At 28.9% G+C, this 14,110-nt stretch overlaps 1 protein-coding gene and 1 pseudogene across 2 annotated transcripts; one reads left to right on the forward strand and one right to left on the reverse strand.

The window, feature by feature from the left end:
* LOC109326378 lies at positions 221 to 2,156 on the forward strand (annotated as a pseudogene).
* On the reverse strand, positions 7,056 to 13,355 carry LOC109326089 (probable WRKY transcription factor 70). 2 transcript variants are annotated; one of them, XM_019558748.1, is made up of 4 exons: positions 12,769 to 13,355; positions 11,906 to 12,007; positions 7,201 to 7,561; positions 7,056 to 7,143 (listed from the first exon to the last, which is right to left on the reverse strand). In XM_019558748.1, the coding sequence occupies exons 1-4, from the start codon at positions 13,140 to 13,142 to the stop codon at positions 7,078 to 7,080; spliced, it is 903 nt and encodes a 300-aa protein (XP_019414293.1). In that variant the 5' UTR covers positions 13,143 to 13,355; the 3' UTR covers positions 7,056 to 7,077. The 2 variants fall into 2 exon arrangements, with proteins under 2 accessions (XP_019414293.1, XP_019414292.1); XM_019558747.1 differs by having other exon boundaries at positions 7,056 to 7,561.

Genomic DNA, 14,110 nt, shown 5'->3' on the forward strand with positions numbered 1-14,110 from the left:
ATTGGACTCTCCCATACTGAAAATTATTTGTTTTTGTAGGAGTTGTATTACATTTCATTCACACATTTGAAAGAATTAAAAGAGTTAATGATGAAAAATTGAAAGAAAGAAAACAAAAGTCCACTATAGTGGTAGGCTTTGGGTTTTTTCCAGCGCCCTATAGACTTTACTTGGGGTGAGCAGGACTCGACCCTACTCACTCACCAGATACAGTCTGATCATGATCAGGTCTGAATATGGTCGGATGTGATTGAGTCTAAGGTCAGGTTTGGGTTCAAAAATTGACCCGATCAATATTTAAAGTCGGATAGGGACCAAGTATGATTCGGTCCGTCTCGTCCTATGGTCTCTCACTCATCATGTTTGTATGCGTTTCTACTCAAATGTGTACAAAGTAATGATACAATTTTGGTCGAAAATATCATTGATTCTTTAATTTTTATCATATATACATGATTAATAATATATATATATATATACATTTATCATTTTATATGTCAAATTATATGTTCATAATAATAACAGTATTCAGAAGTCTTTAATTATAATGAGTATGCATTATATTTAAAATCGGATCGGGTTTAAAAGCTGACCCAATTAATATTTAGGATCAGTTAGCTTCGAGTCTAGGATCAGGACCAGGTTCAGAAAAATGATTCAACTAATATTTAGGATCGAGTAAGGACAAGTCTTAATCCGTCCCAACCAGACCCATATTCACTCCTAGCCTTTACTTTGTCATAGTCCTTGCAAGATTAACGCATGCGATGCATGCTAAAGGAGACTTTCCAAGATATTTCTAAGTAGTTAGGCAACAAAACACAGATATTTCTTATAAATACACTATTGGTTAATTCACACTAACATTTTTTATTATTTTGCCGACCCCATATGTTGATTATTAATTACTATATAATTCCCTTCACAAAGGTAGTTTGTTGGACATTGGCCTAATTATTATATCTTAACATATACAATAATTTGCAGCAGGAAAGTTGATCTTGAGAAGAGAACAACGATGGTTCCCGCACCACAGTTTGGAAACACAGAGATACCACCAGAGGATGGCTTCACTTGGAGAAAATATGGCCAGAAAGAGATACTTGGCTACAAATACCCAAGGTCTGGTTGATTGATTAATTAATTAATTTTTATTTGAAGAAAAATAAAGAACTTGCCAATTAGCTAGCTAACAAGAAATTTAAATCTTCTATATTATTCCCCTATACTCAACACAATATTATCAATAAGAGTTTGAAAAATATATATTAAATAAAAATTAAATTAATTTTTAAATTTAACATTATTTAATTTGACAATAATTGATTGGTTTAAGATAGAGAGAAAGTTATTGGCAAGATGATTTCTCTTCCTAATAAGAAAGCATTATATCAACGAAAATACCTGAACCCAAACACTCACTACGTTCCCTTAAATGGTTGAGAACATACACTTTAGTATAATTAACAGCCTATACAAAAATTCAAATTAATTATGGATTCTTTATACATAGGTTTGGACTGAAATCCAATGCAAAGCACACATAGCATGTACCCAAAAAAATGCAAAGCATATAGCAAAAAATCACTGTCTTCCACCTCTTTTTATTTCATGCCTTTTACATAAAGTCAGCAATAAGGGTTTGTTTATTATTTGATTTTCAGATTAAAGTGAAAGATTTGAGAACCATGAAATAGATTTTTAAAACAGTTTTCAAGCCTTATATGTGATTTCACTTATTTCTCCTAAAAAACAACTCAAAAATAGACTCAGAAGAAACTTATTATTCCCCCTTGATTAATTTGAAATGCATGTTCCTTCTTAGGTGTTACTATAGGTGCACGCACCAAAAACTGTATGGCTGCCCAGCCAAGAAACAAGTGCAGCGACTTGATGACAATCCAAGCATATATGAAGTAGCATACAGAGGTAACCACACGTGCCATATGTCTTCTACAGCACCATTATCACTTCCACCACAACAGGGTGGTGGTGGTTTGGCTCCAGCCGCGGCTGATGCCGGTGGTGGGCCATCAACTTCAAGATTTGGTGCTGATTATCCTGTGGTGGATATGGCTGATGCTATGTTCAACTCTGGTAGCAGCAGTGGTAATAGTATGGAATCTCTCTTCCCTCCTACTGATTGAGATAAGTGAAAATCAAGTGACAAGAAAAGAAAAGCTGAAGATTGTTGAGATATTTGACTGTTCCAAATGGAAAATGTTAGAGCTGGAAGAAATTTAGAGATATAAAATTGATTTTTTGGTATCATCAAAAGGATGTATTGGTATATAAGTAATTCTTTTAGGATATATTATTTTCTCCTGATAAACGTTCTTTTATACATCAAACAATTAACATTTAATATAGTGTGTATAAAGATTTAGTGGAGCTTGAAGAAGATACTCTCCATTACTCATAGAGAGAAGTTCTCTTTTTTTATAAGTCTCATCTTAAAAAAATAAGATTTATTAATGTGATATAGAGATTATTATACTTCACTTTTTTTTAGAGTATTTATCTCTCTATTACTCGAGGAATGTCACTCGATGGAACCTAGTTAAAAGTGATTAATCTAATATAAATTATTGAATAAATAATTAATCATATATCCTTTGTAATTTCTCATTTTTGGGCTTAAAATTAAAGAAAAAATTCATAAAACTCCTTAAATTTTTTGTGTTTTACAAATAGACACCATAAAATTATTATTTTTCTTAATTACTACTTAAACTTTAATTATTAGTAAAATTAACCCCATATAATTTTACATTATTAATAAATTGGAATTAACACATTATATTATTTACATTAATTCTATCAAAAGATAATACAACACAAACCATACTGGAGAGATACAACCCGAGAGAGATAGAATAAGAGTGTAAAACAAATAACCTTTCCAATAGAACAAATACAAATCACTAATCCATTTATGACTCGTTAGCAATTAAATAAATTAAAAAGTCATAGTCATCATTTAATGCTTTTTATATATAGATATTTAACTCTAAAAGTATATTGCATTTTAAAAATATATATTAATTTTCTCTCTTTCTATCTTCAAAATTATGAGACACGTCCTGACAAATACTCTCATGCAATCAGCGCAAAAACATTTCAAAGGCACTTATAAATTTGAATCCAAGATAAAATATGCAGTTTATATAAAGACCGACTATCCTCCATTATTGTTTAGTTAATTTTGGCAATAGTCTTTTTTTTCTTTTAAAATTTTTTATGAACTTTTACAATGGTGATACAGTCAGGGACATTGCAATTTTCCCATGGGAAGAGTATTTTTATGAAATTTTAAATAAGTATGTGTTAGTTCCAATTTCATTGTTAGTAATTAAAATTGTATATATTTATGAACCATTTTCACCAATAGTTAAAAGTTTAAAGAGTAATTAGGAAGAAAAAATAATTTATGAGGTTTACTTATAAAACACCTGAAGTTTAAGGGAATTCTTGAACTTATTCCTAAAATTAAATACTCATTAGGTTAAAATGTATGCATTCTATATTTGATTCATTCAATCAACAAAAATAAAATACATTTTTATTTAAGGACACATAAAAATAAGTGTTGAGTTCAACTTCCACAAGTTTAAAATATAATTTTTGAAGGATAAAAATTTAAATTAACTTAAAAATTAAAACCCAATGACTAAAAATAAAATAATCTAGAACGGAATTAAGAAGAAGATGACAAAATAATTTGCATGAAGGCCACTTATAATACAAACTATCTCTCTTTTTCATTTGTCGATAGTACGTAGGATAGCTAAAATACTTTCATTAATATGTTTGCTTGCAATATAATTTTATGGTGTACCAACAGGTGTTGATTCAAGTGCTATATGTTTGATTCCTCTTAAACAAAGTCTCAGTTTCGAGTCTTATGGATGGAAAAGCTGAGAGAGTTAGCCTCACATATTAGTGGATGTTCTCGGCTTGGATAAGATTGTCTCCAATACAAAAATATATGCATGAAACAAAAAAATATATATTTTTGTGGTGTCTTGGAAGAAATGATAATTACATGGATACAATGGTTGAGTTCAGTTCCTCTCTGTGCTGAGTAGAGATGATAACAAGTGTAGTAATAAATTTTTAAGAGTTTAATTTTTAATTAAATAACTCAAGAAATTAAAAATCTTATTTTCCTTTAGATTCTAGTATTAGTGTATCCAATATTGTAGAATTCATCCCAGCAATAGTGAGTATTATTATATTTACATCTAATAATTATTAGTTAATTGATTATTAAGAGTGTCCTCATATATCTTTCTATAAGTTAAGAAAAGTAATATATGGTAAGGCTATAATTTGTTTATTAATTAATAATTAGTTTATAAGTAAATATATGCCATTTTCTTATGGACAATGATCCTTTGTCCTAGAATTTTCCTCTTCCTTATATCCTTATTCAATCAAAATTTACAAAATAATACTAAAATATTAATTTCTGTTTTTATGATTTTTCTTTTAATTGAATAGAGTTTTTTAATTGGCTTGAGACACAAAATATAAGACATGAATGGAGACATGTGATCATCATTACTTCTTATAGTATATAAAGATTTGTAGGAGAATATATGATCATTCTCAATTTATAATGAGGTATTGGCATTCTCAAACATGGCAAAAAAGTAATTTTGTTGACTAATATCCTTTGCAAGATGGTTAAGCAAGCAAAAAAAAAGAAAAAAAAGATTGAAAATAGTGTATTTAAAAAAATTATATTAGAGTAATTACTCATTTTGGTTGTTCATGTTTTTCAACCTTACCAACTTAGTCCCTAATAATTTAAATTGTCAATTTAGTCCTCCAACAATTTCAACGTGAAACCACTTAATCATTCTATTCATATCTCTTAATTAGCAATTTGGACTACATGTAGTACTAACTAGTGACATGACGAGATGTCTTTTGTTCACGTTGGCGAGTCTAATAGTGATTGGATGACATATAATTTTTTTAACAAAAATCATTTTTCAAAACAATGCCGTTTTAGAATAATTTTTAAAATAAAAAAAGTTAAACCCAAAAAAACAACGTCCATTTGGTTTTTTCTTCCACCCCAAATCTCTATTTCATTGAACCCTACTTCTTTTAGAATAAGGATTCTATCTCCATTACTATAGAGAGATAAATACCACATAATAATAAACAAAAAATAATATATAATAATACATTTATTCTTTTGTTGATCATGAAATTATATTTTTGTACTATCATTGAAAACATGATGAGAAACTTGTCTTTCCAGTACTAGAGATGGTTCTTATTGCTTCTGGTTCTTATATACTTGAAAATTAGAAAATCTAAATTAGTCCTCAAAAGTTTCAAGGTAGGTGAAGTTAGTAAGTTTTATAACTAATTTTTGGAATAATTTATTGTCCACAATTTTGACTTACTCTCACAATTAATATTTAGAAAATAATTTGTTTTATTTTTTTAATTTATAACAACATTCTCACCTTTTGTGTAGGGAACTAATCTCTTTCAATATTTACAGATGTTTCTCTTATCAATAAGTGTGTTGCTCACAGAAATTAAACTTTTAATTTTTTAGTTATCTCATGGATCTATTGCCTCACATCACTAGCTCTAAGAGTTATAATTAATGCATTGATAAAGTAAATAATTGTTAAATTATCTGTACATATCTTTTTCTGAATGAAAATCGTTGGTTCTCGCAATACACTTTTCAATCCAATACTTATGACAAACAGTTCAACCCACTGACAGAATTTTGGTTTATTGGATCGGTAGAACAGCATGCCCAACACCCTTTTGCAATAAATCTTCCATTATTGGATTCGTATCTAACGCATGCCCCACACCCGTTTGCAATATAACTTCCATCAATGGATTATTAGCTAGCACATGTCCCACACCAGTTTGCAATAAATCTTGTATCAAGTTTTGTGGATGCAATTGGCTCATATAGATTTACTATAATGTTATTTAACAGTATATTGTGATATTTTTAAATTCTTCTTTGACTTTTAGATGTTTTTTGATATACATCTAAATACACAAGATAAAAATTTTAAAAAATAAAAATAATTTGATTTAATTATTAATTTAAATTGTTTAGATAACACCAATAGTATATATTTAGCTATTTTCCATGCATGACATAGCCTTGCAAACATAAAAGGAGTATTACAATCATTAAACATGCTTAAATATATAGGAGTATCATTTTATTTTTATACGAGTTGATAAAGGTCTCATGAATTACTCAATTTTTTTATGCATATACTCCTATTTTATACATACTTTAAATCTGAGATGATGTACTAATATGTCTGTAATTTAAGTACAAGGAGTTTGCATCCTTTATGCATCCTATATTTGAGAGATTGTGTAAGAATAAACCTTAAAAATGTTTAAATTTGCTTTTAGTTCTAGTAAAGTAATGGTTTTTTTATTTTGGTCCATATGAATTTTTTGTTGTTATAGTCTCAGTAAATTTGCTTATTTTGATTTTAGCCTCTTCTGTTAATTGATACAATGTTTTTGTTTTAGATGAGGATAACAGAAATCAAGATAAGCTAATATGGAAGGGACCAACATGTCTCTATTTATATCTCACTTTATGTCCTAAATTAATTAAAAAAAATCATTCAATTAAAAATAAAAATCATAAAAACAAAAGTTAATATTTTAATATTTTTTATGATATCTAATTGTCTAGGAATATGAGGATATAAAAATTCTAGTACAGAAGATCCTTTTCCAAACTAATATACAAGGAGTTAATAAAAAAACTACATTAACTAAAAAATAAACCAAAAAATTAATAATGAGGTGATATATTTCTAAATGTATAATACCCATCATAAAAAAGAAATTAATCACACGACAGGTTAACCCACACCAAGTTTATTCTATATTATTAAATCATAAATCTTTTCAAAGCACTTATGGACTTACATTACATTACAGTAATTGATGGGAGACTAATGGATGATGAAGGTGACTTTCTCATAGTACATGATACAAATCCAAAAGGCAAAATCTAAAGATCCAATATTTTCCATAGTTAGGGAAGCTAATTAATCAAAGCAAATGACTTTCATCAAAGTGGAAATCAGTGCTAAAATGAGAAGGAAATACCCCAAAATCCAGGTCCAGGCTTTGAGAATCATCAGTACATGAATACACAGTATCTGCATTATCCACCTTTGAGAGTACAATGGCAGGCTTATATAGTTCCAAATCCTTCAAATCAGACCATAGGGTAGGGTCCAAGTTGTCTTTAAGATCATTGGGTATGTCTTCTTTGGGATATTCTTGTTTTATAATTTGTGAGCAAAAAGGAGCATCCTTTTCATTTGGTACCTTTGAGTCAGAATTTGAGTTCACAAGAAATGAGTCCAAAGTATCAGAATATGTGACCATTTGTGGAGTCATAAGGGTATCTTTGCATGTGTGGAAGCCAATGTATGTAGTATGGTACATATGTGGTTTCTCTTCTATCCTTTGAACCTGTTTCATTGCTTGGCAATCTTGATCATACTTCCTAGAGCACCTGAAGTAACTCCTTCAAATTGTGAGCAGAAAAGGTGTTAGAATACAAGTTTTAAGCATTTCCATCCCTTAGTATATAGATTATGAATGCTAAGAGCTACTATTTATTTGACATATCACTAATTCCTTACACATTCTGTTACCTAACTCAACACTTTCCTTGCAGCTACCTTCTTAGTTGCAGCCACACACAGATCATTTCTTCACCTTATTGGTAAGGGATATTTTTTGTTATACAAAAAAAAACTAGACTGATAATGATATGCTAAGATGGGTTCCACTACTAGGAATGAGTATGAATGAAGTTGAATAAGGTAAGATTTGTCCTTTACCCAAATCTAAATATTGGTCGGATTATTTTTGAACTTGAACTGACCTACTCAAACTTGAAACTAACCCGATCCCAAATGTTGATCAAGCCAACCTTACCCTAGATCATACTCTTTTTAGAAAAAGTCTTCTCAATGTTACTTATTATTATGGATGTGTAATTTGAGATATGAAATAATATATATATATACACTGTTAATCATGTATATATGATAAAAAAGTTAGAAATCTATGTTATTTTCAACAAAAAAACGTCATTACTTTGTATAGAATTAAATAAACACACGTACAAATATGATAAATGAGTAACCATAAAATAGGTCGGATTGAGTTGTATTTGTCTCTTACTGAATCATAAATATTGTCCTGAGTTTCATATATAATTTAATGTTTAGTGTCTTAGACTATCTTATATGCAAAGAAAAAACATCAAAATATATACACTTAATTTTAGTCATTGAAATTGTGATAAGAAATTTGGAAAGGTAATTTATATATTATAAATAGGAGAGAATTCACTTACTTCTCTTTCTAGTCATCAATTCTAGAGAAATCAAGTGGTTTGAATTAGTGAGTAAATCTAAATCATTAAATTTTCCTAGAATTGATGGTTAGGATGAGGAGTAAATTTAAATAGACCACACTCTTATAAATAATATGTAATAAATACTTAATTTGAGGAGAGGACCGCCATAACCTTAATCACCCAAATCTGGATGAATAAGGATCATCTCCATTAATGGAGAGACAAATGGTTATTTTTACTCACATGTTAAATGGCAAAAATGTGATTTCATGATAAATAAAGAGATAAAAATGTTATTATATATAACATTTTGTGTGTTAATGTGTCTCTTCATTAATAAAGAGGATCTTACTCAAGCTGGATACACCCATCCAGACTCTACCAATCATATTTGTTAAGTGTTGAATAATACTTTTTTCAGTGGACTCCATTGGAGTTAGTTAGTTAGCTTATATGCTCATGCCTTAACATACCTTCCCAAGCATAGTATTAAAGATGCTAAACAAACAAAATCATAAGGAACTCAGTGTAGTACTGTCCACACGATTGATTGGTACTATTAAATTAGTGTGTCAAGTTGTTGAAATAATTGGAAGAAGACACCCAACAAAATAACACAGTGAAAGTCTGCGGCACGTTGAAGACGTTGTCTTGAGAATCTACTCGCTCTCTACTTTTTTCTTATGGGAATAAAGGGAACTGAAAAACATGAAAAATCATTACATATTTTATGACTCTCCGTATTTCTCTATTATCATAAAATTCATAAAATCCCTATGACCAAACCAGTACATATTGTATAATGATGTGCAAGAACCTAAACAGAGGGAGGAGATAAGGAAGGAGAAGGTCTTTGACTCTGTTTTAAAGGAGTCAAGAAAGGGCACTATATTTCTCAATCACATTCCATATAATCTCATAGTCAAAGTCGTTTTATTTAGAAAGGAGCCCCAGTTCCTTTATTTAGAACGGACAGATCTAACACCAACTCAGTCAATCTAATTTGTCTCTCTAAACCAATATAGTCTTAACTGCATGAAGGTTAATCATTTTGAAGCAGACAATTTTTTATCCAATTGTGATAAACCTAATTAAACTGTAATAACTCAAGAAGCGAACTAGATAATTCACTTTAAGAAAAAGATCAAGATATGCTACTTCAATCTAATAATACATAATTACTAATTATATAAAATTTTACATTGATATATTTATTAATTATATATGATATATTCTGGTCCAACCAAATGGTTTAATCAATTAAACTTAATATATGATTTCTTCCTGTTTGATGTCTAGTATAGTTTATAATCTTGGTCTAAACTCTAAAGGATAGAAAACAAACAGCTCAATAAATATATATTTATAGTGAAAAGTTTGTTTATATTATCGATTTATCCATCAAATTTTGGGTAACCCCATATTTGATGTGAATCTGTGTGAAATATGTATTTATATATATTTATATATGTATTTAGGTGTAATTTTGTAATTTTACATAGGGTATCAATTGTAATTTTACATATACTAATGCTATTTCCTATAATATATTACATTGTTTTGGAAACAACATTAATGATTTGAATGAATAAATGTTTTCTGACTGATTTTGTTTGCCCAAATTTAAGTCTTTGCTAATCCCATGTTTGAATGTTCAAATATGAATGAAGGGGAATTCAGATAAATGTGTTTGAATTTTGTAGTAAAAGATAAATACCAAAAACCAACTAGGTTTGTAAAAATATATTCAAAATTATATAAACTGTGTCGATAAGATTTATTGGTGCCATTTTTTGAGTTAGTCTCAATACATGACCATCACATTATATTGACATCAATCTTATTTATCAATTTCCATTATCTCTTTTCCTCCATTCATTCAAGAGAAAGGAATGCATATATTTACTGTATATGAGTTTTATATATTATTATTATTATATTATTTATTATTAATATTTAATTATCATTGATTCATCAAAACAAGTAATACAAATAAATAATGAATAATATACTAAATATATATAAATCTTATACGAACAATACATATATATTTCACTAGTCATAAAACCATTCAATTCAACCTGGGATTAGAGTGGTATTATTCTTTGTTGTATGTCTTGAAATTATTACATTGTTGATCTATAAAAATAAAATGAACTCTAATTATTCACATATTTTTGTTGTGTTATCCTTCCAACTTCCTTCTCTATTGTCATCCACCATCTGTCATGGTTGTGATGACCTTTCTGATCAACAACTCAACAAATGGAATCGTTTGTCACCAATTTCTCCAATGCTTCCAATTTTAGCCTAAACTAGAGAATATTTTGGTTTGAGGTTGTTGTTAGATTTGGCTTATAAGAATGAATTCATTTTTTCAAACAAGTCATTCGGCTTTATATATCATGGACTTAATTCAAATATTAGTCTCAAATGTGTGACTTTACTCAATAGTGTGTCGATTTGCGATATTGTATTTCTTATGTTTTGCGCACGCCTCTAAATATATTGAGTATGAGTCATTTTCCTGTATTGGGGTTGAAACCCCTTCTGAGCTCCTATTATTCATTTTCTTTTCTTTGAAAAAAAGGAGTCCATTGTTTGCATTTAACAAGCTAAGTTAGTAAGCTAAGTTGGGGGAATTGTTAATTAAAATATCTAAGAAAATATCACATATCATATTTTGTATAGATTGGAATGTTTTGTAGTATTTTAGAATATCTATAGAATTTGTTCCCTATTTATATATTTTTTCCCAATTTCTCTCCTTATTTAATTAAGACTAATTCTACATTTTAGTATAAACATGATTATTTATGTTCACTTCTGTATTAACCTCAACACCTAGGTATTATATTACTTTTTTTTGAACTATGAAATGTATCCCCTCATTCTATGGGTGAAGAACTAATCATTTTTGGGATGTGTGATTGTCCCTTCCAACAAGTACCACTATCGGGAATTGAAAATTTAACATTTTGCTCATCCTAAAGATTTAACGAGACCTTACATCACTAAACCAATAACTTGTTCAGTCTCATTATTCCAAGTATGCTTTCCATACCTAAATCCTCTTACTCATAAAAACCAAATAAATTGAAATAATTAGTTCTCTCAAATTAAGGTAGTTTGCTAAGCCTTGTTTCTATATTAGCCTTTATCTTCAGTTGTTTAAGAAGCAGTAGTGTTCAGCCCTTAAAGCATAAAAAAATTAGAATTGGAATTCAGGATTATATATATATATATATATATATATATACCAAAGGTAATTAATTAAAGACATTTTTTGTGATGATCTTTCTTTATAGATCATAGATCATTCAGTGGCCCAGCTTCTTTATGGAGATAGAAAAGGAAGGAAAGCAACTAAAGTTGAAAAGGACAATAAACTACATTGAGTAGTGAATATGCAATTTATGCATAAATCAAATTACTATATCTCAGATATTATTTCCTTGGAGAATCTTTAAATGAAAAACCGAAAAGGAAAATAATGATTACCTGGGGAATTTAGAATTCAGAATTTCCTTCTGCCCATACTTTCTCCATGCATGATTGTCATCAATAGTTTCAGAGATATTGGTCCATGTTTGTGCAGTCCTTCTGCTCAACCATTTAGAACATATTATGCATGTTATTTCATGTATGATATAATGGATATAGATTAAGATTAGGTTACATATTCATACAAGACTCTATGCTTTCAAAAGGAACCCACTTTTCACAAAATATAATAAATAACCCACTAGAATCTGAATCCTTAAATAGTTTCTTGCACTAATCATAATCAATGGATCGGAGTTCACTCTATCAATTCATTGTACTAGAAAAGTTCAAACTTAAACCTCAAATTAACTTCAATTCTAAAAAAATGTATCTTCAACTCTATTATTTGTAGAAGTCAATTTTTTGGTACTAGGAATCTTCTCATCATATGGATAAAGAACTAATTTATTTCAGGGTATATGGTTATTCCTTCGAATAAGTGTTATTTTCAATGATCGAATCATTAACATTTTAATCATATTAAAGATATGGTAAAATCTTACACCATTAAATCAATATATTGTTAGTTCATACAACTCAATTTGATACCTAGTTGACATTAATTAACATTTTTCACATTTATGTAAGTATATACACATATATAGTACTAAAAATTGTACTATTTTAAAATAAAAAACATTTTTCGAATATTTTATCCAATATAAGACAATGTGTCCGTACATGTGTCCCAATTCAGTGAATCCTTCCAAACATACCAAATCACTGACAAAACATAAGCACTGTTGAGAAAAGAATTGAACTAACAACACATATCACTATAAAACAATAGATCAAATAATGGAAAAGAAGAAGAAAACCTTCTTTTGTATGAACCTCTTCGATCCTTTATTGTTGTTGTCAGCGATCTCTTCTTACTCTCAGTTGAATCTTCAGACCTCAAATCATTACAAGAATTAGCACCAACATGTGACCCATTCTCTCCATAATTTACAATCTGACCAACCTCATCAAAAACTTCAGCATCAGAAGAAGTGAGCACAGAAATAGTTTGAGTAAAAGATCTCTCCACATTGGACAAGAGTTCTTCAGCTGAGAGAGTAGACCCATCAGAGCCAATAGGGTTTTGAATCAGAAACCTAAGCTTAGTAGCACACTCATGACCCTGAAGAAGTTCTCTTATAACCCTCTTCGTATTAGATAATAAGACACTTTCAGGAAAGAGAATACTCATTTTCTCTGAAAGGGTTGATCTTTTTGGCGTTGTTTTCTTTGCAAAATTTGTTATTGGATTTAGCAAATAATATAGAAAGAAATGATATAGAGTGTAAGATAGAAAGAGAGAGAGAAAGGGGTAGGATTTTGCCAAGAAAGAGAGATACAAGGGAATGGAAAATGTAGGGAAAGGAGGGTGATGTGGAAATGTTGATGAGAGAGAGGGAGAAAAGGAGAGAGGGTAAAATTTTCCATGGATGGTAACTTAACTTGACGTGGATCACATGTCCCACTTGGTGTACCAAATCAATCATAGAGCTTTATTTATATAAAAAAACTATAAAAATATAAATTAATATTTTAATATTATTTTGTGATGTTTGATTGATCCAGAATAGAGAAATAGGAAAATTATGGGACAGGTGATCCTTGTCCACTTAACTTGCCTTTGTATCAAACTATTTGATGACGTTTCCCTAGTGATGCAATCATGTGATGTTCACAAAAAGGCTTGTTACGTAAAAATGAATAAAAGAAAAAAAAATTAAGTTTTTAAACAATTCATTTTAAATTGTTATGTGTAAATTAATATAAAATTATTTCTTGTAAATAAAATATTTATTTTTATTTACAATAAAGGGAACTTGAGAGTTAAGTTGTTGTTTTTCACTTTTATTGCAAGGTAGAATTGTTATATCATTATAATGAATCAAACTCATATATGATATTAATAAAAGAATAATATAAAATAATAAGAAAACAAGACTCATATTCATTACTAGAGAAAAGTTTAACTCCATTATATTTAATGGAAATAAAAATGTCATATTTTTTATTTCGTTTTCTCCAAGCTTTGTCTTTTTTATAAGATTCTGACTCCCAATATATTCTAATTAGAGAGATTATCAAGTGAGATAAAGTTTTTATAGAATTAAATAGATGATAGTACTGATTAGTTTAGGTAAATTACAAAATTTTGTCATATTA

The sequence above is a fragment of the Lupinus angustifolius genome, chromosome LG14 (assembly GCF_001865875.1).
Source record: "Lupinus angustifolius cultivar Tanjil chromosome LG14, LupAngTanjil_v1.0, whole genome shotgun sequence".
Lineage (NCBI taxonomy): Eukaryota > Viridiplantae > Streptophyta > Magnoliopsida > Fabales > Fabaceae > Lupinus > Lupinus angustifolius.

Coding starts and splice junctions, on each gene's coding strand:
- LOC109326089 (XM_019558747.1), bottom strand. CDS start 13,142: ATGAGTATTCTCTTTCCTGAAAGTGTCTTATTATCTAATACGAAGAGG. Junction 12,008..12,768: donor AGAGGTTCATACAAAAGAAG/GTTTTCTTCTTC, acceptor ATGGTTGAGCAG/AAGGACTGCACAAACATGGA. Junction 7,562..11,905: donor CTGAATTCTAAATTCCCCAG/GTAATCATTATT, acceptor CACAATTTGAAG/GAGTTACTTCAGGTGCTCTA.